Here is a 25,148-nt window from a genome sequence, read left to right on the forward strand (position 1 = left end):
TGACTGTTGATAAGGAGATGATTCAATGCCATGGTGGATTTCATACCCTACCCACTCAAAACTGGAATAGAGTAGAGTGGGCTTACAGTTAGATTACGGTTAGATGACCACACCTTCGAAACGATCGAACTCCACATGCATTCTCTGCATTTTCAGTATAACAGTTGCATTACTGCAAGAAATTAACCCCAATACAAATTTATATATTCTAACAAGCACTTAGCATAGAAGCTGCAGCCACTCAAATGACCCACAAACCAGCCGGCAATTTGCATTTACAGAGAGAAAAACATTATGTATCAGTAACTCAACCAAGCATAGAAATTTTCCGAGCGTCTGCAGCATATCATACGAAAAGAATCATGTGATTATCATACGGTTCGATAATTGTCTATCATAACACAAATAGTCCACATCCAGCTAACACGGATTGCAAGAAAAACGTTTATGATGTCCACGGATAGACCATCAATCTGACCAAAAATAAGAGTTAAACCCACTTCATTCGATGATGATAAGCGGAAACCCAGGACAACAAATGGCATAGTCCAAACACAAGAGTTTTACATCTGATGGGCACTTTTTATGTTGATGACTGTATTAATTAGGGAAGGGAGAGGAGGGGGCCTTATTGAGCACTGCTAAGACATAGATGGAGTCTCCCATGACTGTGGTGCTGGTGAAGAATTCTCTGGCTGGGATGGTGGCGGCCTTGGCCTTGCGTATTCCGCGAATATAACCCATCCATCAAGAAACTGCAAATAGAAAAAGAGGGTTTAGAACATATTAGGAGTCAAAATAATTCACCAGAAAAAATAAAGAGCAATTTCATAGCCTTAGCGACTGCCGATGAAGAAAATTACTATGCACATACATCACAATATTTACAACACATATGCATCAATATGAACATATAAAAATTGATTTTTTTTTTTTTTAAGAACAGCAACAAGAAAAAAGAATCCCTCTTTTTTTCAATTATCCTCTTTGTTTTGACTTTTACAGGACCAAATAGATAGAGCAACACAAAAACAACACAAAAGAATACAGATTATCAAGTGCAGGACAATGTACACCATACTAACAAAATGGCAGATGGTCACATCTACGATTTTAATGGACAGATGCCTTGAGATCTACAGACACCAAGTAAGGCCATGGCTTCTATATCCCTATATTGTAGTGGCTGAGCATTTCTATTTGGTTTTTTATAGCTTGTCCAAGTTCATCTGTCTCTGAATGCTCTGAAAGCAGACATTTACTATCATGCGGAATTAAGTGAAAAATCCCCATCATATTACTTTATCAGCAGAACTGAGTTTATACTACATTTCTGTACAAGCAAGCAACAGAGTGAACACAAAGCAAATAATAATAATTCAAGAAGCCAAGTCACCGTACCTTGCCATCCATGCCTTCTATGCCTTTTTCTGCTTCTTCTACTGTAGCATACCTCACAAAACCAAAACCCTTTGAGTAACCCGACATACGATCTGTTACAACTCTAGCTGCAAGCAGCACACGAACTAAAATTAGAATCAACCGAATTTTATATGTTACAGAGAGATAGATTCAAATGAAAATTTTACCATGAACAACCCGCCCAAACTTAGCAAAAGCTTCTCTAAGTCCCTCTGTAGTAGTACGCTTACTTAGCCCTGTAAATAATTTATATTAGAAAAATATAATATGAAGAATACACATAACAATGCACAGATAGGATGCTATTGTCATATATAGAGGAAAGATTGATACAGCATAAAGGAAAGGTGATTCATATCATGACTTGCAATACATTGGTAAACAAAGAAGCTAACTACACCCCACTATTCTCATGGACAAATGTAGTCCAAAAAGGCTGGAATGTCAAGTAATGTGCAAACTAAACTAGTACATAACAGAGAAGAGCCACCTAAATTTTCAATCTTACGGATTTTCAAGATGGGAAAATCCGCACTACGAATAAGCTTAAAGTATACGATTAGATAACGATAATTAGTTTCCAGTCTTTTCTCAGCCAATTCTTCATCCCCAACTTAACCGTAGACCAGGAGAGCACAGAGGGAGGGCAAAAGAGCCATCACATGTGTACGCCAAGACTTCATAAAAAGTGCTTTCCAACCAATTTTTCAAAACTATATAAAATATGTAGAGTGAGTCAAATACCTCATACAAACAGAACTCGAGGAGTTGAACACATTTGATAAGGCAACCATTTCATACATGTCTGTGTTAACTACGTTGTAGAAAAACAAAATGAGAACTGTAGATATTCTTATTGTCTTGGACAATGCCAGAAAATCTAAAGATAATTTCCCTGACAAATATAAAAACCTATAGCTGGGTAAACATAACAGCCCAGATCTGCATCTTATCCCATGAACAAGTTACTATTTCATCAAATCGTACCCTAATAGAATCACTCCGTTGGATAATATACGAGGTAAAGAACTAAAACAGTATTGAAACCAGACAGTTCCCTAACTCCATACTAACATTACATTTCATGCTAACCAAAGTCCAATTTCTAGGCCAAACTAATTATCAATGCTAAGGATTCTTTCTAGGTAACTCATAATAGAAGAATTCCACCTTAGGACGCATAAAATGAGAGGACAGAGCCACGTCTAACATTTTTCCAAAAATCATGCTTATAGCACAAGCTACTTACTGAATCCCCACCAATTAACGTGGAAAACAAGACATCACTACATGTTTCATTACCATTAATTAAATGGGAAGAGGAAGTAATCAATCTAGTAGCTTCCCAGTCTTAGAACCTTCACTTACAGAACAGAACCAACACAATATGGAAGAGTAAAATTTCACACCAAATGTAATCTACTTCAAAGGGTTAACATAGTACTTCCATAGACCAACAAAACTTTCCCTTCCAGTTGCTGCAATGCTACTCGATCACAAAGCTAGTTACTTAAACTAAAAACAAGCAGAAAAATACCATTCCCTGCTATTTTTTTCCCCAAAAATGGCAAATTGCACCTCTTGTGGTGCCAAAAGAACGGAGAAAATGCCCAATTCCTAACCAAATCAAAGATCAGCAATATCAGATATCATTCTCGCACATTAACAATAGATCCAGCTCATATACGCGACCTTCTTAGTTTACCACACTAGTAAGAGACCGGATACCAAAAAAACCCTAACAAAAGGAAACTAATCATATCTCAACATACAAGAGCAGGATTAAGGGATAATAACACGATTAGCGACAAGGATTAGGGCTTGCCTGAGACGAAGAGGTTCGGCGATGGATCGGCCTTCGGAGGAGCCACGGCGGGGCTCGGCGGCGTAAAGGCCGAGATGGAGAACAGTCGCCGGAATCCACTCCTCGCCGCCGCCGCCGCCATGTCGCCCCCTTCGTTCTCCTCTCTCCTCCTCCTCCTCGCGCTCTCTCCCTCCCTCCCTCCCTCTCTCTTCTCCTCTCCTCTCTCCCTCGATCGAAGCCTCGGAAATGGTCTAGAAGATCCCTCCGCTTATGTTTATATATAGAGAGAGGACGGAGAGAATGCGACCAATCTGCTGTAGGTCGATTTACCATTATACCCTCAGCAAAACCCTTCGGCTGTAAGGGTTTAACCGTTTAAGAATCGGAATGTCGAAAATGCCCCCGATTTGGGCGAAATGGGCGTTAATTAACAAACAAGGGATCTATATAAGCAGATCTAGGAAACATGGATTGTTGGGCGAAGTTTAAGATCCGGGAAATAATTTAGGGCCAGTTTGGGCCATTAAAGATATGAAAACTAATTAAAATTGCGTGAATTGGACTCGGACTTTTTCTTTTGCAATTTTATAACCAATTCCCAACATGGCCCCGAATCGGCCCCTTCAAAGATTTTGTTGGGTTGGGTCTGGTCTAATCCCGATCTGAAGCTAACCCTGCTCATTTACTATTTTGGACGAAATTATTATCACTACTGTCATACACCAGGCGCATCATGCACCACAACGCCAAAACCTTAATTATTATTATTTTGACCTTGGACCAGTTGAATTGAGACAATTAACTTTTTATTTCATTTATTATTTGGTTGTTGATATTTCATGGTGATATTTGATTTGCACTTATATGGACAAATCTCAACAAAGAGATACCTTTGATACCACTGTAACTAGCCTCTTTACGAGCGATCATCCTGCTGATGTGATTACGAGGTCATTATTAAGCCCTCCACAAAAATAGCTATACCAACTTAATATGTAGGCCTAATTTTGTATTTACCAATTTTAACCGAAATAGTTATGCAAATTAATTTGGAACTTGGAAATTTATTAATTTTCTGTTGATACGAGTTCTCGATCCTCAACTTTCTTTTTTTTTGTTTTTTTGGTCGAGTAACAACTTAATTCTTACGTTTTTCTTTACGTTCTTTTCCAAAGAGTATATTATTGTGTCGGTATGCCTGAATGTATATTCTCATCCACTTTACATCAAAAAGATAGTTATAATTTCATTTCATTCGTAATCTTTTTGACATGCATTTTGATTTAGTGGTGCACTATCACTTGGGATTATACTGATTTCAGTTATCATCAACCCAATTGGCAGTAAGCATACTAATAGAGGATGATCCTAATGTACTGTGGCTTGATAAAGAATAAGTAATTATATTCTGATCTCACAAGTTAAATCTTACTATTAACTATAAAATATGCAGATATAATTTTAGTTTGCTTTAATATTATAACAAAATAAAAGGTCGAAAAGTTTAAACTAGTCCATAGAACTCTATAACATTTTTAATCAGGTGTCCAACATTAATTACAATCAACAACTATAATATAACTTTTAACTTTTAGCCCAACAATTCTTAAGCTCACTAAATTTCTAAAAAGTTGCTTACTAAATGTTAATAATATTTAACGCTGCTATAGCCCCCGTGCAAGTGCACAGCTCACTTTGCTAGTACGTACATGACTATAATCTAACGTGCAAGCATATATTTCTACCGAATATAATAAAACCGTGCAAGCATGAAACCACACGGAGTTCACGTCTCTGCTTAGCTCTTTTGGCGCTTAGCAGCTCTTCATGACCCACAAGGAAAGCCAAAGCAATTAATTGCTACAAATTAAACAACTACATTTGTTACAGGTTATGGAATATAAGGAAAACAAAAGTAGATTTAAAAAAAAAAAAAAAAAAATAGAAAAGCCTTTTCTTTTTTTTCCCCCTAACAGTAGAATGAAGTGCATGGCCTTAATTTGTGCTTGTTTGAACTAGTTTTCAGAATAGCTTCTCAGTTCCGAGAAGAAGTAAACAATCATTCTATAAACAAAAATCCTGGAGGTTTCACAGGCAAAGGAAAGAGAACTTCGCGTTTCTCTAAATTACTTTACACAAATAATACTTCTGTATAAGCTACAACACAAGTGTCAAACGTCGTGTGCTTGTTGAGTTGATAGGAGTAAGACTCACCTCATAACATTCCCATCAATTTGGGATCTGGTTATATGAGGAAGTTAGCTTCCCTTCATCAAACAGTGATTACAACCCAGTGGGCCCCAGAGGGGATTTGCTTTGCTGCAAGGCACAGCTAAAAGCCTGAAACCACTTCAAAGACAAGTGAACCCCCACCACTCTTATAGTCTTATACTCACCTAATAACTCCTCTAGGCACTTATATATTTCCCATCAGATAAAGATCCTACAACTAACAAAAAAGAAAAGCTAGACATGGCTTACTTAGCATTATTGTTTCTCCTTGTTAGCTTCCCTGCAACTACTAAGGCTCTAAGTAGAGGCAATTTCCCTGTCGGGTTCGTCTTTGGAACTGCATCTTCAGCTTACCAGGTGATTTACCTAGGCTCTTCTTCTCTTTTAATTCTATATTAATGATTCTTTCATTCTATTTATGTAAGTAGTAACTACTTTGTTTTTTGCTTAAATTTTAGTTTGAGGGAGCTGTGAATGAGGGAAAAAGGGGAGCGAGTATATGGGATACATTTGCAAGAAGACCAGGTGCACTAACACTAACTTATGACTAGAATTTGCAATGACTACATTGATTCTCGCCCTATATATTAACTCTGTAAACAAGTTTCGGCAGGGCGGATATTTGATTTCAGCAATGCTGATGTCGCAGTTGATCAGTATCATCGATATAAGGTAAGTCGTGTTATTCATAAATGATGTTGATTATGTTTACATCTTCTTTCCTTCTTTTATTATTATTACATTCTTTTCTACTTTTCATATTATTCTAGTTCACGAGCTTGTAATCTGATATAATGTTCTTTCATTTGATTTGAATAATTTTTTAGTGCCAAATCTCAACAAAATCTCGTTTATCTCTTCTCGTGATAATCCATTGTAGTTTATCCCTTAATACATAGTAACATGTGATTAATATGGTTTCAAATAAGAAGATTATCTTTAAGTTAGCTTAGACATCATTAACAACAAGACTACAAGACAAATTATTTCATATACTCTAATTTCCAACCAGATGGCTGAATATCACTGCTAAAAACACTTAAACATGTAGAATGCATGTGGAAAAATGTGCCTAACTTGAGTTCCATGTGGAATTAGCTCTGACATTCGTACTTTTCCACGTATGTTTGAGCATCAACAAGGGGAATTCAATAAGAAATAGGTTGCAGATTGCCAGATTATCTTAACAATGATCAAAGAAAGCTTACAACTTATGTATACTTTACCTAAACAAGTAGCTGGCCTAAACCTTTTTCCTTCCAGTGTAATAACATCCAAATTGTGATTCTTCTTCTGCTAGACTTAACACTAAAAGCTGTAGGTTAAAAAAGTAATCCTGTTTCTTTTAAAGAAGAAAGAGAATTAAGAGTATCCACACAATCAAACTAATGTGATATTAGTTCTTCAACAAGGATAATTCTAAATGACTTGCCACAGCTAACCAACTAGTGCAAATCAATCACTAGCTACAAATCCAATGCATGTAAATCATCCAAGTAACACATCTTGTTATTACGTGTTGTACATATACTTTTATCGAAGTAGTCCTTTACACTCATGCAACTAACATTCAATCACTTGTCATCCCATTGCATAAGAGTTTGTTATTTATAAAAGATACCATTATTTGAAAGTATCGGTTCCATCAGAAGTGCCTCTCTGCATAAAAATGTGCTCACTTGATTAAAACAACTACTACCGAGACACTTACACAATAAAGGAACAAGCATATCAATATACAAGCATACATCCATTCATGAGCACATACAAGAAGATATGCATACGCATGCAAACATAAGTCCATCAGAAGCATCATTACGAGACAAAGTTCAGGGGCAAGAATGAAGATTCTCAGGTATTCATATTAACAAGCATAGTATGTATTTGCAAAATAGTAGAACCGGGCACAAGAGTAAATGTGATGATCCTTCAGAATGCCCATGGTTGTTTAAAGATACTAACTATGAAAAGTTTATCGCTCTTAAACTACAGACTGATGTAGAACTGATGAAAGACATGGGCATGGATGCATACAGGTTCTCTATATCATGGCCAAGGATCTTCCCAAGTAAGAACTAATGTTTGTTTAATGATCACCCCCCTTTTGTCAATAATCATTAATATGCTATCACAATTTGCAGATGGAACTGGAGAACCAAATCCAGAAGGAATACAACATTATAATAGTGTCATAAATACTTTGCTAGAAAAAGGTTATCTTTTTCTTTTCTTTTCTTTTTTCCTTTAGTTTCATAAAGGTCAACAGTATTAACAGTATAGCTTATTATGGTCATGTTTTTTCATATGATGATTGACTCTTCTTTCTCTGTCCATAAGGTATACAACCATATGTGACACTCTATCACTGGGATCTTCCTCAGGCATTACAAGATAGATATGGTGGATGGTTGAACAAACAAATAATGTAAAAAAATTGATTTCATAGCCATCATTCAGTTATATATATAGTATAACAGGAAAATCTCCCTATAATGCAGCAAGGACTTCGATCATTTTGCCCATACTTGCTTCAAAGCTTTTGGAGATAGAGTGAAGCATTGGATTACCTTTAATGAGCCACACGGTCTCTCGATTCAAGGTTACGACAATGGAGTGCAAGCTCCAGGAAGGTGCTCTATCCTATCTCACTTGTTATGTAGAGAGGGTAAATCATCAACTGAACCATACATTGTTGCTCACAACATCCTACTATCTCACGCTGCTGCATTTCACACCTACAAGTGCCATTTTAAGGTAATCTTAATTGCTAACCTAAATTCCTATTTTTGTAGTATAAGAGGATTAAAAGGGTGGGGAAGAAAGTAAAGGAGGTCAATCTATTGATTGCAGGAAAAGCAGGGGGGGTTTATTGGGATTTCCTTAGATTCCAAGTGGTATGAATCGATATCTGATGCTGATGAAGACATTGATGCAGCTCAAAGAGCAATGGATTTTGAACTTGGATGGTATTCACTAATTCCGTTAGATAGAAACAGCAAGAAATATTTTGTTCATTGTGAAATTTACTGATAAATCCAAAGCAGGTTCTTGGATCCCTTAATCTTTGGGCACTATCCTCTCTCAATGCAGAGTCTTGTAGGCGACAGACTGCCCCAGTTTTCAACAGAGATGTCAAAATTATTAGTCGGTTCACTGGATTTTGTAGGAATAAATCACTACACATCATTATATGCTAAGAACGACAGAATCAAAATAAGAAAGCTTATTTTGAGCGATGCTTCAAGTGATGCTAATGTTATCACAACTCGTAAGTTTTGAATACAGAACAATAATTTTTTATTTATTTTAGATGGTATGACTAATTACTCTAACGTGTACGTTATCACAGCTTTTAGGCATGGAAAACTAATTGGAGAAAGAGTATGTTAAAACAACTGCAATTTTTCATTTTCAAGAACCATTTTTCTTATTTTCAGACACTGAATTGTGCTAGCTATACAATCTTCAGGCGGCATCCCGCTGGTTGCACATAGTACCATGGGGTATCCGCAAGTTAATGAAACATGTTAAGGAAAAATATGGAAACCCACTAGTTATTATAACAGAAAATGGTGAGTCTGACCTTCAGTGGAAGGATTGTGTTACAAAATGTCGTAGAGATCTTTAAAGATCAGATAATGCATTTGTAGGTATGGATGATCCGAACAGACATTTTGTGAGCTTAGACAAAGCACTGCAAGATGATAAGAGGATACGCTACCATGATGACTATCTCTCAAACTTACTTTCTGCAATAAGGCAAGATTTCAGCTTCAGCTTAAACTTACCTTCTACAGGAACTTCAAAGTCTATATAAACTTAAGTGCTTCTTCATAAGCGAACTTTTCTTTGATTGAATAAATGCAGGGAGGATGGATGCAATGTCGGTGGTTACTTCGTATGGTCGCTGCTCGATAACTGGGAATGGAACTCGGGATACACTGTCCGGTTCGGCCTCTATTATATTGACTATAGAAACAACCTCACAAGAATACCAAAAGCTTCAGCTCGATGGTTTAAACAAGTTCTGCAGAAAACATATAAGTGATATCAAACAGCTTCTTCATCGGAATGTTTTCATATTTTTATTATACCAACATTGTAAATTGTTGCACACTATCTCCACAAAATTCATGAGATGGATGACCCTTCTCTATTGTTATTAGAAAATGAGCATTTGTTCGAGAACTCTAATTCCGACACCTTGTGTATTGAAAGTGGCTCAATTTGTAAGCAAAATTAGATTTTTCGACCTCCGAAGAACAAAATCTTCAACATCTACAGTTCGCACACAGGATTGAGATATTTCCGCAACTCGTTGTTTCAAAAAATTCTAAGAAATAAAATACTGAATAGGAATTCAAAGATCTCCCCGTAATTCACCAAATCAAACAGTTTCTGTGCTCTTTAGCAACAAAATAACAATACTAACATCGTACGAAACAGATCAAAACTAGATATAAAGAAAACTCTTAATCATACGAACGATTTTCATAAAAATTGCATGATAGATCGATAAGAATCGAATTAATGAGAAAAATTAGAAGATGAAGTACCCGTAGATGATGATAATCCCTTCTTTCGATGCTCCTCTGCTAATTCCGCAGCACATTTACCTCGATCCCTCTGCGATGCTTTGGTATTCCACTCTAAATAATCGCAAACTTGCTACGAACTCCAGGGTTTCAACTCCGCTGCTTGGGGCCTCTGGAGAAACGCCTCCTCTCGTCGACGTTGTACTACGAAGCCGGTGGCGAAATATGTCCGATTGCGGAGATATTTTAGAAGTCGGCGACGAAACATCCAACATTGCAGCCTTCGGTAACAGATCACTGCAGGGATAGCGCATCAGAGATCAAGCAAAACAAGCGTATCATAAATTACAATAGCAGTTTTTTTTTTTTTTTTTTTTGGGAAATTGAAATATGATTTCGTATTTTTTTATTTAAGTATCATCTAATTTAAAATGTATCAATTTAATATCATATAATTTTTTTTTATTTTTTTCGTTGGAGACTAATCTAGATTTATTGAATATTTATTTTATTATGTTTAGTTTTAAATTTGTCACTAATTTAACAAAAAAAATAGTAAATAAGATAATAAAAAAAGAAAAATAGAATTATAAAATATTAAAATGATATACTTTGAACCATATGTTAATATAATAAAAAAATATGAAACCACGTTGTATTTAAAGTTTTCTTTTTTTTTTTCTACCTTAGGAGGGATTTGATATTAACAAATTTGATTAGGATATAATAATAATATATTTATGATTTGATCAGCAGCTATGCAAATTGGCAACTCCTGGTCTACCGCGTCAGCAGTGGAACAAATAAGTGGTCCGTCCAAGACCGATGTGGTGGACAGGGTCCACCGGAACAATTTCCAGCGAATTTATCCGTATACAAATGTGTTGTCCCCAGCGCGTGTCACGTGCCGCACGGCCCAATGGAGCTCGTAAGAAAACGCCGCGGGGGGTCCCCGACACAGCGCACGCGTCGCCTACTAATAGCCATCGTCGCACGTGACTACTCTGTGCTTCGTGTCGGGTTCGAGAAGCCCGGGGCCAGGATTAAAACTCCCAGTTGGGCCGGGCGAAATGTGGGCCCATCAATTTTGCCATTCTTAAATATCTCAATAATACTGTTTAAAAAAAAAAAAGAAAATTAATACAAACAAATGAGTGTAAACTTAATTCGATGAGTGCCAACAAATTATTATTGAAGTATAATCGTATTTTTTATTTTAAAGTTATTTCTACACCTGATTATAGTGAAAGCTTTTGAAACACTAGTTTTTTGGCCTTGTCTCCTGAATTAAAATGTAAGTAGGTGGCCAAGCAAAAAACACAATTATTGGACCCTACAACCAACTAGCAGCAAATAACTCCAACTAAGAGCTCATTGCTGATGACACTATGCATGCATGAAATATTAATTAATTAAATTTCAAAACATATTAATGAAATTTTAATTTTGCGAGATAATTTATTTTGTATGACGATAAAATAGAAGATTTTGCATTTTGAATCTTCAAAAGGTTTCTCATGAAATTTCGAACTCGCCATTGTGGTTGCAAACTTACAAGTTACAATGCCCAATTCAAATTTCCCAATTAGTACCGGTGCGTTAAATATGCTGTCGTGTCGAGTTTTAGAGAGGAGTCCTTTCTCTTTTTTTTAATCCCCTATAATAATTTCATATTTTTACTGACCAATTGCGACAGGCCACGTGGCATACTTGCTGTAAATGCATGTTCCCTCGTAGAGTATCATCCTGCTGCATTTATCTCTTTGCGTGATTTTCAACAGTACAATATATATATATATATATATATATATATATATATATATATATAAAGAAATGTTTGCTATTTGCGTATGGATTTTATTTTGTATTTTTATTTTATCATGCAAGGGAATTTGACACGAGAAAGACACAGAACCCCACACCGCAAATGATTCCTCGTGAAAATATATTTGTCCACACCAGCCAAGCCAATCTCTCTAGCTCAATCCGTGCAATAAATAATTCTCAGATCACGTCCTCTCCTATTTCCTCCTATTCACGTTTTCGAATTATCCATTATTTTCAATAGTCCATAAAATACTAAGCAGTTTTTTTCACAAAAAATTCCCAACATAATAATAATAATAATAATAAGCGAAAACTTTAAAATCCCCGTTTCATATTTTTTTATTTTAATATTCTGAGATTGAAAGTGTATCAAGTTAGTATCATATGATTTCTTACTTTATCATTTTAGTATCATGTGGTTTAAAGTATATCAAATTAGTACCCTGTGGTTTCGCACTTTATCACTTTAATACCCTGTGGTTTCGCACTTTATCATTTTAGTACCATGTGGTTTAAAAACCACAGGATACTAACTTGATACAAAATTAAAATCACAGAATACTAAAGTGATAAAGTGCAAAACCACATGATACTAACTTGATACACTTTAAACCACATGATACTAAAGTGATAAAGTAAGAAACCATAGGGTACTAACTTGATACATTTTAAACCACAGTATACTAAAGTAAAAAAAAAGTGAAACCACAAGGAGAATTTTTAAAGTTTTTCCTAATAATAATAATAATATTTTATATTTTGTAAGCTCAGGGGCGTGAAGCAATTGCAGCACACCAACTCTCTATGATTTGTGTGCCATTGAAAACTGAAAAAAAATATATATATATTTTATAAAAAAATAATAAAATTTTTTATATATAATATAATATTATGTATATTATAATATATTAATTTTATGATATTTTTCTTGCAATTATATCGAAGAACATAATAGCATATTTTTATATGTTTTTCGTTTCAATTCCATTTTGTCTACAACAATTATAAACCTCAACATCAAATAAGTCCTAAACTGGTCAGAGTACTTCATTTTGGTCTAGTTTAATTTACATATAATTTCAACAATATTTAATTGCATATCACAAAAACTGAAATTCTCTTACAGACATAAAATATATTATTTAAATACGTTCAATTTTGCTTAGAAAAAAAATATTATACAAAATTAATAAGATACTAGTAATTTATAATGCAACTAGGCAGTATTATATGCAATAGTACCAACCACCTAAGCAAACATACTTGCAATATCTTGCTTTGTTAAAATCTTATCAAACAACATTTGAAATTTTCTTTTTAAGTTGAAAGAAATTGCTGGACCAGCCAATTTTTCTGACAATTATAAAAACAAATTGAATCAAAACAAAAGTAATTAGCTTTTTAAAAAATTATAAAAAAATTAGTAAATAGAAATCTTAATTAATAAGATTAGAATTCATAGGTACGCATTGAGTTTAAAAATGGAGAAAGGGGGCAATTCGGCGTACATTGGTGGATAAATAAATGCTCATTCATTTTTTCACTCAGAAAAGTGAAAAGCAAAGAAAAAAGTGTAGATGCTTAAGTCGAGTTTTGTATCATATTCATTATTTTTAATTTTGTGTGTCAAAAAGTATAAAAGTTGGCAATAAATTGCTTTTAATTTTGTTATCTATGATCTTTATCTACTAAAAACAAATAAAAAATTATGAATATTTTTTTTAACTTTTACAATTTTAAAATAAATTGTTATTTATGTATGAACCTAAATTAACTAAAAATAATAATAATAAAAAAAATATTTTCTATCTAATAATATTAAATCACATAAAATTAATTAAAATAAAAAAAAATGATGGCTTATTTAGTTGTGGCGAACGTATAGGACGAGAGACAGAGCCTACAGTGTAGTCACGATCACCGCAATCATAACGCGCCTCTCACGCACGAAATGTCCCACTCATGCCCCTCGCGTTCATAAACAATCGAGGGGCATTTTGGGAACAAGGTACGCGAAAATTCCGATCCCCATTTACCACGACATGGACGGCTCGTACTCGCTCAGCGTCCTATCGGACGGCCATTATGACGCATCCTCCGGGGCCAACACAGTGGGCCCCACAGTACCACCGCGTTGTTATTGGTTAAAAACTTTGGCACACTCCCCGAGATTTCCTTTCTTTTTTTTTTCTTTTTAATATTTGCGTCGGCCAATAATCGACCTCATATTTTACTCGCACCCAAAAGCACGAACCTGGTCGCACGGACCATGTCCACCACGTCATCGCTCAACATGAGACTGATTAGAAAAAGATTGTCCAACATTTGCTGGTTCACCGATGACGTGGTAGACCCGGCGCGTTCAACATTTTATCGAGATTGGAATTCGTGGGCATTGGTGCTTTCCGTGGATGGTCCACACTAGTCACTTTTAAGTCCAATTATTTTTTTCCCTTTTTTTTTTTTTTTTCCCCCTTCGAGTTCAATTTTATTTTGTTTACTTAAAAACGAAGCTGAGGAGAATATAACTGGCTTTACGACAGCTGTCGTATGACGTCATCGGAGTAACACAAATAAAGGAAAAATACATGTAACATCACAGCAAACAGCGAAAGCACCCACTCAGATCAAGCGCTTCAGTTGCAACAAAAGTGGGCCCCTGTTATATGTGCGGCGAGTTTTCGTGTTTCATGGGTCGGAGAGTACGTAACTTTTTAATTAATTAATTAAATCGCTTTTATATATATATATATATATATATATATATATAGTATATTATTATATATATATTTCGTAAAGTAATAATAATGACGCTCACACTTTAATCTGCGCACTGCCGCACGACAGCGCCCGGGGGCGTCAGAGGGAAACAGCTCTACAAGCCACGTGGCCGCTCTAATTGCGCGCGGCGTCGAATTTCGCGCTCTTGTAAGGGACAGCGACGGCCGTTTCGTACGGAGGTCACTGTCCGCTGTGCTACAGCTAACGAGGAGGAGCCAATATTTTTTTTGACGGTTTTCCGTAACGCCGTTATTACAGCTCGTGATTTAAATTGCAACACGTTACTATTTTTAGATTGTGTATATTCAAAATATAATTAATTACTGGGCTTTAATTTTTCAAATTCTTTAAATTGCTATCCATATTAAGTTTCAGTTGCTTGTATATATATATATATATATATATATATATATAAGTTTCCACGTGTTCTTAAATTGCAATGTACAAATGATGCACCGATCGTCTCTAGAGCAAGTGACAAAGGACTTACTGGTTGGTATTCGAGACCTAAGTTCGAAACCTAGTTGATTCATATTTTCAGTTAAATTTATTTTTAAATGAAATAAACGAAACATATAACGTGCTACCTATCTCTCTCAAAAAAATATACAAATGATGCATAGAGCAAAAATCATGAGTTCAGGACATATATCGATTATAAATTTGATGGACCAAAAAAAAAAAAATTATGCATGCGTGTTTGATTCGTTCAATGTATTCCAAAAAACATTAGCAGGGGCCTGGAGAACGGGAAATGAGCTCCGCACCGCTCATTTCGTGCGTACATAAGAAAGAGTACATGAAGTTTAAAATGCTGTACAAATTTGTCCATACAACCAAAATACATTTGAGACTCTTTATGGGCAATTCAATTTCTCTGGAAATAGCTTAAATATATAATAATAATAGTCATAAATAATTTCGTACTGAAAAAAAAAAAAAAAAAGAGAGAGAGAAAGAAAAGCAAACATAGACGCTACATTTTGAACAGGAGCGGCGCAGCAACGGCTAGTTTCGCCGTTTGAATGAAGTGGCATCCAAGTCCGCTACTAACACCTACTAAAGGGTAGTAAATATCTTGCTCAACACAAGTCACAAATGAGCGGATGAGTTATTATCCGACGTGGCGGGCGACGTGGCCCAATCGCACGTTGCCTTCTCAAACAAGGCAATCACTGCTACAAGCGCCTATAAATACAAGCTTCGAGCGACGGAGCTCTTTATCCAGCTCGTGAGCTCAGCTGATCATTCTCTCACCTTCTCCCTTTGCTTCGCTCTCCGCTATACTCTGTGCTCTCTCTCATGGCGCTCTCGAGAGGTTCGCCGCTACTACCAGTATTCCTAACGGGCTTGTTATGGGCCGTGAAACTGGGCTCGTCTCCGTGGGCCGCGTCGGGCCTCTCCAAGTTCGACGACGTGATCCAGCCCAGCTGGGCCTCCGACCACGTCATCTACGACGGCGACCTCCTCCTCCTCAAGCTCGACAACTTCTCCGGTAATTAGTATACAGCATATATATATATATATATGTATGTAGTTACAGCTGCACACTAACCCTTGTAATTAATATTCTAAAAATGTATATATCCATCACAGGCTCCGGATTCGCTTCGAAGAACAAGTACCTGTACGGCAAAGCCACGGCCGACATCAAGCTCGTCCCCGGCGATTCCGCGGGGACCGTCACCGCATTCTACGTACGGTGGATACGAATTAATTGTTGAAGACGAAAATTAAGAAAAAGAAGAATCTTTTTTTATCATTATTGATTATTGAAATGAGGTGATATAGAATTGGTTAATTAGCTACAGCTAATAATTGGATGAATGTATGTATGTATAGATGTCGTCGGAGGGGGCGAGCCACAATGAGTTCGACTTCGAGTTTCTGGGGAACAGGTCGGGGGAGCCGTACCTGGTGCAGACGAACCTGTACATAAACGGGGTGGGGAACAGGGAGCAGCGCATGGACCTGTGGTTCGACCCCGCCGCCGACTTCCACTCCTACAGCATACTGTGGAACCCGCGCCAGGTGGTGTTCCTCGTCGACGGCACCCCCGTCCGTGTCTACCAGAACAACAACAATAGCAGCAGCAGCAATAACAATAGCAGCAGTAATGGCAATAGCACTAGCAGTGGCAGCAGTATTCCTCCGTTCCCCACGAACCAGCCGATGGGGGTCTACTCGTCGATCTGGAACGCCGACGACTGGGCGACGGAAGGGGGGAGGGTGAAGACGGACTGGGGGCACGCGCCCTTCGTGGCGGCGTACCGCGAGGTCAGGATCGACGGCTGCGAGTGGGGGCCAGCAGCCGGCGACTCGGACGACGCCGGCGAGCTGCGGCGCTGCAGCGAGAGCGCGTGGGGGAAGGAGGGCAGGTACTGGTGGAAGGAGAAGGCCATGGAGGAGCTCACCGTGCACCAGTCGCACCAGCTGGCCTGGGCCCGCGCCCACCACCTCGTCTACGACTACTGCGCCGACCCGGCCCGCTTCCCCGTCGCCCCACCCGAGTGCACCACCGCCACACCCTGATTCCATCGTCTCTCTTCTCTGTGTGTGTGTGTGTGTGTGTGTGTGCGCGCGTCTCTCTCTCTCTCTCTCTCTCTCTCTCTCTCTCTCTTTCTCCTTGTGTGTGTGGGTGTGGATTTGGGGGGCGGGGGAACTGCTGGTTTCTTTCTTGTAGTCAAGAGGGTTGTTTAGGTTTTAACAGTGGTCGTTGTTGATTTGTTTATACATCTTGTTTAGATAATTCTTATGTCTTCTCAATATCCTAATGGCTCTCTTTCTTTCTAAATTAGGGGTGGGGGTGATGGGGGGTGATGGGGGGTTGTTGGTGTTGTTGGGTGCGTGGAATTTGGGGCCAACCGAAGAGAACACTACAACTACATTTCTCTGGAATATGATTCTCTGGAAGCTACTACTACCTCACTGCCGCTATTTAATATAACAAGCCATTATCTTGTACTAAGATATGCTTAATGATATTCGGCCGTGGGGTTCAACGCAGTGTCAGATTATAATTATCCAAGTCACGTGATAAAGTCAAGCTGAGAGTCACGAGCCTTTAAATACTTGATTGATGGGAGCCAGAGAGCGAGCACCAAATTGAACTTGAGACAATTATTATGCTAACATTAACAGGATTGCCTCCAGAGCGAGTGGCCCAGGCCCAATTATTTATCCTGGCAGAAATAAAATGAGAAAATCAAGGGCTCACAACAAAGTAGGACAAACAATGGTACTAACGAGACAATAATTCATGCCCATGCACGAATCGTTTGAAAAATAAATTTAGTAAACTCAGCAATATCATTATTCTTTAATAATAATAATAATAATAATAATAATAATAATATGGTCGCAGTATGAAAAGATAGATTATCTATGTCGAAAGCAAGACTTATTATTCACTCATCAATGTATCAAGCAATAAAATTCATCTACAAAAGAGTTGTCATTTATGTGTCTGGAACATTGATTGACTAAACAAAAGAGCGAAAATGAACTCCTAATTGCTATCCTACGAGATAGAAAGGCTTCCTTATATATACACTCGTGGTGTCTCAAGTTTTATTTAAGAACTTAAGAGCAAGCAGTGTATGAATTAGAGCTTCCGCATCAGGAACTACCTCTCTTCACAAGCACCACCAAGATGACCGCTATCGCCAGTGCTATAAATGACGATGTCCCAGTGGCGTCAAAGTGTGAATTTGAACCCCTCATGATAGTCGTGCAATAAGTCTCTGTTGCTAGGAAGAAATCCTGAAGGAAATTGGATATACTGCTGACCATCTCCCTCGCATTATTCTTCATGTTTTTCATGACGTCTGTGAGCACTGATCTGACAGAATTATCGGCAGAAATATCGCGGAAGTTCTCGGAAGAACCCTCAGCAGCAGCGAGTGCATTTTGAGCAACAGATTCAGTTGAAGCTGAGAATGGGGCGACGATAAGAATACATAGATTAATTATAGACAAAAAGTAATTAACAGGAAGGGATGTTATTGAGAAATTGTTATTATGCGTACTCGGCTGGCGATTCCTGTAGAATTCCATGACCTTCTCATTCTTCATTACAGCATCCCATACATTCTTATCACACGCCAGCGAAGCAGCAACGCTCTGCAAACAGAGCCAAGATGATCATATAACCAACAGTGAGGAGACTGGTGCATTCTCGTACAAAAATGTAAAAAGTTCAGCAGAACCCAGAAACCAAAATAGAAAGTAGAACATCCTCGAGAAATGAAAATTGCGAAATTCATGATGGTTAAGAACCTGAGCCTCAGGGCTTTCTTGGAGCAATGAGAACGCCTGCACAACGGGTCTGGGCATTGGGGGAACAATTGATGAACTTTCAACAATGTTAGGCCCCCGACCAAGCTTTTCGTTATCATCAGCATTGGTGCTCGAGAAGTACACCCTACAAAGTATAATATAAAAAGCGCAAAAATATCATACGTACGAAACATTCAGAAAACATATATCCATGAGTCCAATGTCTCCGGCAAATAATGGCCTGTGTTTCAGCATGCTTTACCAAGGGTTTACACTTCTCGGCCAAATAACAACCTAATTGCTGGTTGTAGAGGCTTCGTGCTATGAAGATCCATCCTGTTTCAGCGTTGGGAACTTGTTGAGATAGTACAGATGTTCCACTTCATTAAGCTTCTCCACAAATAACATTATTTACATGGATATATGTTTAATATCTTCAAATATCTCACAATACATCTGCTACATCTTTAAGTACCGGTCCCCTTAAAGATGATGTATATTACACTTTATTAAAGGATTTTGTTTATTCCCTAAGAACTTCCTCATTACATCTTCTCTACAATTACATATCCTCAAGTTATAATACTTCGACTCATTAACTTGTCATCCACAAATGAATTATGGAATAATAACATGTTGTTTTCACAATAAAGAGTATATAATATAAATTATACGTCTATTGCACGCATAACAATTTTATCACCCAATACAAGCAAAAGAACATAAAAATTTCCACAGTTTTTTTTTTTGTTTTTTTCAAATCTACGCGATTAAATTCAATTAAATCTTACTTATCGAGGGCGACTTTGAGATCGGAGGTCGCCTCCTTGGCCTCCGCGAGGGTCGGGACTTGCCCGAACACAAGCCTCGTCGCCGGGATCCCTAGATCGGCGTCGTAGTCGTCGGCGTCCTCTTCCTCCTTCCACCCGACGAACTCCCAATCGTCCACTTCCCACGACAGCCACCGGCCATTGTCGCCGGATAGGGGGGATATCGACGGCGGCGGCGCACTCTTGGATCTCGCGCCGCTCGCCGGCGCCAATGACGACGACGAGGGGAGGTCGAAGAAGCGGACTGGAGAGCGGTATTGGCTGAAAATGGCGGCCTTTGCGGCGGATCTCAGGTGTCCTCCCCCCATCTCTCTCTCTCTCTCTCTCTCTCTCGGAACCCTAATGAGAAGCGGACGAAACCCTATACGGAATACGATGAGACGATGACGAGGTGGCCCGTGCAACCGTATATGGCTATATGCTATTTATATCTGCTGCTGTATATATCTGATACGACAGTTGTTTTTTGGATTTAAGTAAAGTAAAATATCTAGATACGATTTATGGTTATTTGAAACTTCAAATCACAATTCGCGCCACACCAGTGGTAAGCTAAATTACGTTAAAAAATATATAACAAAGGTAGATCTGACAATGATTACTGTGATTGCATTTATATTTGGCTAGATTAGATCCGCTATCATCTCAACAAATTTGATTGGATACGTATCCTATGCAAATAACCATATCAGGGAGAAGGCACTACCATATTTGTAATCATCTAAATCAGCGTATGTAGCATCTTTTGCTTTCATATACACATAAAATCATCTCGATCCAGTGCCACCCATACCGCGATAAGAATACCACACTACCACTTGCTCAAGTTATGGAGCTTTTTTAAGCGGAAAAAATCTGTACTGTAACAGTTGCCCCTCACCTCACAGCACCGCACATCAATCTGACATCACCGTAAAACTTTTCTGTATTGGGTTTCTCCTCACAAACTCTATTAACACATCCACTTCCAACAATAAAACGATACTCCCACAATCTCCATAAACTAACGAAATTTGTTTTCAGCAAAAGCATCCGAAGAGTTCACAAAGCCAGATAATTGATGAAGTTTGCATATCTTAGTTTTGACATCAATTTGATCCAATAACTGCTCATTAGATACGCAAAATACAAACTTCATCCACAATAAACTACACCACGAGAACCACCTGAGTCCATACAAAACATCAACACCGTTACCATCCAAAACATCAACACCGTTACCATCGCCATTTAATGATGCTTCATGCAGTAAAGTGCTTACTTCTTAGCCGATGTAAGATAACATTAGCATGAAAGAGCCTGCCAATATTTCATTAGAAGAAAAATTCAGGTTCCCATGAAGCCTAGACAAATAGTGCAGGAAAGCAAACTTGTGGACAAGCCCATGTTGAGTCATGAAGAAGCCGACTCTGGCTGAGGCGCTTCTTCCTTCGGTCTCCTTCGTGCTGCCGGCGGGCCATCTCTTCGTCTCTCGTATCTTTTGCTTTCGTACTTGGATCCACCCCTTTGCTTCGGTTGATATGTTGGGTACTTGCATGGAATTATCTCGCCGTTTATATATTTATCACCTGATCCAAGATTGAATAACATGAGCAATCGATCTAAGAACCACGACACTGGATGTAAAAGAAGCGGCATCAGATGGTTGTGCTAACCTCCGTAATCTTTGTTCTTCACATCTATGTAGGAATCAGGAAGCACCCAAAGGACACCCGGCAAGCCTAGAGGAACAGAAGTAAATTCTACAGTGACTAAAAGCATTGATGGCATTATAAGAAGCGAAGGATGTCCCCGGTTATCTAACATTACCTTTGAACTTTTCAGACGTTTCTTCCGATACAGTGCATTGAAAACCAGTGTAGGTGGTGGTACTAAAAGCATACATGTTCTTCTTGGCTTCTTCCATGCTGCAAGAGTGATTTAAACCAAAAAAAAAAAGAAGTAAGATTACAACAAAGAGATACTTCCATGTTAGAGTTCCTTCAATATGCTTTCCAAGAACTGAGAAGTGAGAGAGATGAAATATAAACATCAAATTGAGATGCTGCAATCCTATTACAATAATCTCACAAGCTCGGAAAAATTAAGAAGTGGCTCAGAAAATTAGAGGACCAAACATCAGTGCCAATACACGGAAGCTATGAAAGTCAGATCAAAGTTCAAATAATAATAATAATAATAATACAGAAGGTAGAACCTTGTCAATTGTTCTTTTGCAAGCTATCATTCCAAAGACAATTAGTATTCAAGCACAAGTGATTTTGATGCTCTAGCAAATTTATGACTGATTAAATCAATGCAGACGTTTATTATGCAAAAACTATAACATCAAAAATTATTTAAAGGCTAGAGATGCAGTATCCTGTTCAACTACTGAATCTAGCAGGACAATTAGCAACATCTACAAGCAGATTGATGAATTCTATCTGAACTCGAAGCTCTCATAAGCCGATATCAGTGCAGATCCATAATTAATATAGCATCTAAATTTTCTTGTAAATATCATCAGTACAATGCAATGTAATCAATTCTTCTACATTAGGGAAAGTCACAATACTAAAAATCAAACCCAATCAAATCCAACTAAACAGAAATCAGAATAGACATACAGTAAACCAAAATAAATGAGAGATTTATATAGTACAGGAAAAGGTAACTAGTTAAAATTAACAAAAAAAAATAAAGAAAAAAACTGAGAAAACTAAGAACAGGGAAGAGACCTAAGTAGGGTTTCTCACCTTCCGAGGACGGTGGCGAGGGTGTTAAGATAGGTCTCGATCATCTGCTCCCTCGTGGGCGCGGGATCCTTGGGGAACTCCATCACTATGAGCCAGTGGTTGTAGTCGCACCCCGGGAGGAGGATCGTCTCCCTCGGCTCGCTACTGCTGCTCCTCCTCGAGGAGTACTCCCCGTCGAGCGCCGCCATGGCCCGCACAACCGCCGCAGTGGGGCGATCGCTCCGCCGCGCGGATGAGCGGCGGCGGGAGGAGAGAGCGGCCGAGGGATTGGGGACGAAAGGGGAGGCGAGAGCGGCGCGCGGGAGCATCTTAGGGTTAGGGTTTGTAGAAGGGGAGGGGATTAGGGCTTTGAGGTGGAGGAGAGAGGAGGAGCTCGTCGTCGCCATTGGAGAAGCTTCGAGAACGAGATAGAGTGAGCCCGGAAATGAAGATAAGGTTTGGGGGAGATATTTATAGTGGGAGAAGGGATATTTTTAGCAGGGTTTAGGGTTTCCTCAAGGTAGAGGGTGTGGATTTTTAATTTTTGGTCCATTTAAAATCAGAGAAAGAAAATTTCTTTTTAAAAACAATGGACCATAAACTAAAACTAAACTTTCAATCTACTCTAAACCAAACTCTCTTTTTTTATTTTCTTTTTTTCTCTCTTTTTTTTTTTTGAAGAATAAAGTATGGGCTTCTACTGAGAAAAAGGTCTATATGAGAAACACCTGGGCCGAGATTCGATCAACCACCAACCAAGCTGTGCCCGGCCCAAAACTGCCTCTTGTGGATCACAAAATAAGACATTTGTTTATCAAAAACCCTCGACATATATTCATGATCATGGAAATGGATAGAATTAACATTAATAATGATAAGAAATCATGGGCACAGTTAAGGTTAAAAGGAATTTAGAAATGAGATTTAAGTAATATAATAGATAAGGTGATAAGAAAGTAGATAAGAAATCATGGGCACAGTTAAGGTGAAAAGGAATTTAGAAATAAGATTTAATGCATGGAAGTAGATTGAAATGTTCTAATAAAGTAATACAATAGTTTCACATAATTGAAATTCTAAAGCACAATAATTCAAATCCAGCAAAAGATTGGGTTGATCCAAAAAAGAAGTACACGCATAAAATGCTTGTTTTGCCCAAGCTCTGTGAATCTACTCTACATTGTGCAAGGAAATTTTATTTGAAACTTTGATTTATTAAAAATAAATGACTATTGTTGTATGTTCCATAATGGGTGAACGTAGCTTACCAACTCTCATGTTGCCTTCATGTTAAGGTTACATTTGGAATTGTAGATATGATATGTACTACATACGATCGATGAAAAAGTGCGCAAGATAGAGAAATATGATCATTTATTCCATCAAATATATCATATTGTTTAAATCACAGTTACATTTTGATTACAAGCTCTCCAGAGTTTTCCATGATATATAGTAGCTATATTATTACAATGGCTATAGTTCGTGGCAATTAATAAATGTTAGGGGTTAAGATTGGGTTCGTAGAGTAATCGATCTTCTGAGGACATAATAATCATCATGCATTGGTCCGAAACAAGGACACGAACGGTTGGCCCATCTCGCACTCTCACGTTTGCAACGTTTAAACATTTGAGAGATATATATGGCCCATTAATGAGCTTGCATGCGTACATGCAGGTTTTCTCTTTCAAAAGGAAAAAAAAAAAAAAGTACAATCGCGTGACACACGTGAAATTATCTTTTTTTGAGAAAGAGTTAACACGATACCGACTTCATTTATTGGATTGATGAATTATACTATAAATGTGGGGGCAACCAGGCACTGGAAGCAAAAAAAAAAAAAAAAAAAAAAAAAAAAAAAAAAAAACTACGAAACAAGGAGGGAATCCCACTCCTTTACAAGATGTTTGAGTCTGAGAACCGCTAGCTCAAAGTTGAGGGCTGTGTTCTTAAAGACTGTGTTGTTTCTGACCTTCATTGCGTTAAATTGTTAATTTGTTAATTGCGCAGTTTTTGCCTCGCCATAATAATTGCAGCGTCCTTTCCAGCATCCTTACACACGTCTGCTCAGTTTCCATATTATAATATCTGTTTCTTTCATTTTTTTAGAAATAAACTTAGCTGCAAAAGCAGAGGGAAAGCTAGTCCAGATGAGCGTATTTCCATTACGGATCGGATAAAATTTTTAAAATCGTATGTGTATATTTTAAATATAGAATAAATTAGTTATTATTTTCTAAAATATTGTACACCCACTTTAGTAATAATGTACATTGAGAAAAAATGTTTTTGATGGCGTTGAGAGCCAGGCAATAATGCGACAATTTCAAAACATAAAGAGTCATTAAGGCCAGTTATAAAGTGAAGAAAATAGGTTGCTTAGACTTTTCTGAGGAAGAAATATTAATGAATAGAAGTTAGTTTTTATCTATTTATATTCAAAAAATTTTGTAGACTATGTTATTTTTTTAGTAATACCATATTATTATGTTGAATTTTTTTTGTTACTTTCGTTAAGAACGATCGGTGTATTTTAAAAGTTGGCTGCAATTAGGCCGGGCCGGCCTTTTAAGAGCCGGGCCTAAAACAAAGCTGGGCCCTCAAACTACAAAGTCCAAGCCGGTCCATTTGGGCTCAGGCTTGGTTGGGCCGAAACACTAGTTAAAACTTATCCAGTTGCTAAGTTAATAATAATCCTCCACTCCGCGCCGAGTCAAAC

At 37.8% G+C, this 25,148-nt stretch overlaps 5 protein-coding genes across 6 annotated transcripts; 2 read left to right on the forward strand and 3 right to left on the reverse strand.

The window, feature by feature from the left end:
* Positions 347 to 3,435, reverse strand: LOC109724707 (ELAV-like protein 4). Its single transcript, XM_020253615.1, has 4 exons — positions 3,248 to 3,435; positions 1,590 to 1,658; positions 1,402 to 1,508; positions 347 to 755 (listed from the first exon to the last, which is right to left on the reverse strand). The coding sequence occupies exons 1-4, from the start codon at positions 3,366 to 3,368 to the stop codon at positions 642 to 644; spliced, it is 411 nt and encodes a 136-aa protein (XP_020109204.1). The 5' UTR covers positions 3,369 to 3,435; the 3' UTR covers positions 347 to 641.
* Positions 5,630 to 9,735, forward strand: LOC109724704 (beta-glucosidase 25). 2 transcript variants are annotated; one of them, XM_020253612.1, is made up of 13 exons: positions 5,630 to 5,815; positions 5,917 to 5,983; positions 6,072 to 6,130; positions 7,451 to 7,526; positions 7,600 to 7,671; positions 7,796 to 7,883; positions 7,957 to 8,212; positions 8,309 to 8,424; positions 8,503 to 8,726; positions 8,808 to 8,839; positions 8,928 to 9,030; positions 9,109 to 9,217; positions 9,326 to 9,735. In XM_020253612.1, exons 1-13 carry the CDS (start codon positions 5,699 to 5,701, stop codon positions 9,504 to 9,506), a joined length of 1,500 nt encoding a protein of 499 aa, XP_020109201.1. In that variant the 5' UTR covers positions 5,630 to 5,698; the 3' UTR covers positions 9,507 to 9,735. The 2 variants fall into 2 exon arrangements, with proteins under 2 accessions (XP_020109201.1, XP_020109202.1); XM_020253613.1 differs by lacking the exons at positions 5,630 to 5,815; positions 5,917 to 5,983; positions 6,072 to 6,130 and adding an exon at positions 6,137 to 7,313.
* On the forward strand, positions 15,830 to 17,369 carry LOC109724626 (xyloglucan endotransglucosylase/hydrolase protein 9-like). The gene is made up of 3 exons (XM_020253507.1): positions 15,830 to 16,096; positions 16,198 to 16,298; positions 16,444 to 17,369. Exons 1-3 carry the CDS (start codon positions 15,904 to 15,906, stop codon positions 17,131 to 17,133), a joined length of 984 nt encoding a protein of 327 aa, XP_020109096.1. The 5' UTR covers positions 15,830 to 15,903; the 3' UTR covers positions 17,134 to 17,369.
* Positions 17,980 to 20,616, reverse strand: LOC109724627. Its single transcript, XM_020253508.1, has 4 exons — positions 19,671 to 20,616; positions 18,880 to 19,024; positions 18,630 to 18,723; positions 17,980 to 18,533 (listed from the first exon to the last, which is right to left on the reverse strand). Exons 1-4 carry the CDS (start codon positions 20,015 to 20,017, stop codon positions 18,220 to 18,222), a joined length of 900 nt encoding a protein of 299 aa, XP_020109097.1. The 5' UTR covers positions 20,018 to 20,616; the 3' UTR covers positions 17,980 to 18,219.
* On the reverse strand, positions 20,802 to 22,917 carry LOC109724628 (multiple organellar RNA editing factor 9, chloroplastic). Its single transcript, XM_020253509.1, has 4 exons — positions 22,448 to 22,917; positions 21,519 to 21,616; positions 21,365 to 21,430; positions 20,802 to 21,277 (listed from the first exon to the last, which is right to left on the reverse strand). The coding sequence occupies exons 1-4, from the start codon at positions 22,831 to 22,833 to the stop codon at positions 21,102 to 21,104; spliced, it is 726 nt and encodes a 241-aa protein (XP_020109098.1). The 5' UTR covers positions 22,834 to 22,917; the 3' UTR covers positions 20,802 to 21,101.

The sequence above is a fragment of the Ananas comosus genome, linkage group 19, assembly GCF_001540865.1.
Source record: "Ananas comosus cultivar F153 linkage group 19, ASM154086v1, whole genome shotgun sequence".
NCBI lineage: Eukaryota > Viridiplantae > Streptophyta > Magnoliopsida > Poales > Bromeliaceae > Ananas > Ananas comosus.

Excerpts from the sequence above, each read along its gene's own strand:
- LOC109724628 (XM_020253509.1), bottom strand. The coding sequence starts at position 22,833 with ATGGCGACGACGAGCTCCTCCTCTCTCCTCCACCTCAAAGCCCTAATC. Across the intron at positions 21,431-21,518 it reads AACGTCTGAAAAGTTCAAAG|GCTTGCCGGGTGTCCTTTGG; the intron begins GTAATGTTAGAT and ends CTGTTCCTCTAG. Across the intron at positions 21,278-21,364 it reads GAAGAACAAAGATTACGGAG|GTGATAAATATATAAACGGC; the intron begins GTTAGCACAACC and ends ATCTTGGATCAG.
- LOC109724627 (XM_020253508.1), bottom strand. The coding sequence starts at position 20,017 with ATGGGGGGAGGACACCTGAGATCCGCCGCAAAGGCCGCCATTTTCAGC. Across the intron at positions 19,025-19,670 it reads CTCAAAGTCGCCCTCGATAA|GGTGTACTTCTCGAGCACCA; the intron begins GTAAGATTTAAT and ends TATACTTTGTAG. Across the intron at positions 18,724-18,879 it reads AAGAAAGCCCTGAGGCTCAG|AGCGTTGCTGCTTCGCTGGC; the intron begins GTTCTTAACCAT and ends CTCTGTTTGCAG.
- LOC109724626 (XM_020253507.1), top strand. The coding sequence starts at position 15,904 with ATGGCGCTCTCGAGAGGTTCGCCGCTACTACCAGTATTCCTAACGGGC. Across the intron at positions 16,097-16,197 it reads CAAGCTCGACAACTTCTCCG|GCTCCGGATTCGCTTCGAAG; the intron begins GTAATTAGTATA and ends TATCCATCACAG. Across the intron at positions 16,299-16,443 it reads GGACCGTCACCGCATTCTAC|ATGTCGTCGGAGGGGGCGAG; the intron begins GTACGGTGGATA and ends ATGTATGTATAG.
- LOC109724704 (XM_020253612.1), top strand. The coding sequence starts at position 5,699 with ATGGCTTACTTAGCATTATTGTTTCTCCTTGTTAGCTTCCCTGCAACT. Across the intron at positions 5,816-5,916 it reads CTGCATCTTCAGCTTACCAG|TTTGAGGGAGCTGTGAATGA; the intron begins GTGATTTACCTA and ends CTTAAATTTTAG. Across the intron at positions 7,672-7,795 it reads AAATACTTTGCTAGAAAAAG|GTATACAACCATATGTGACA; the intron begins GTTATCTTTTTC and ends TCTGTCCATAAG.
- LOC109724707 (XM_020253615.1), bottom strand. The coding sequence starts at position 3,368 with ATGGCGGCGGCGGCGGCGAGGAGTGGATTCCGGCGACTGTTCTCCATC. Across the intron at positions 1,659-3,247 it reads GCCGAACCTCTTCGTCTCAG|GGCTAAGTAAGCGTACTACT; the intron begins GCAAGCCCTAAT and ends AATTATTTACAG. Across the intron at positions 1,509-1,589 it reads GTTTGGGCGGGTTGTTCATG|CTAGAGTTGTAACAGATCGT; the intron begins GTAAAATTTTCA and ends TGCTGCTTGCAG.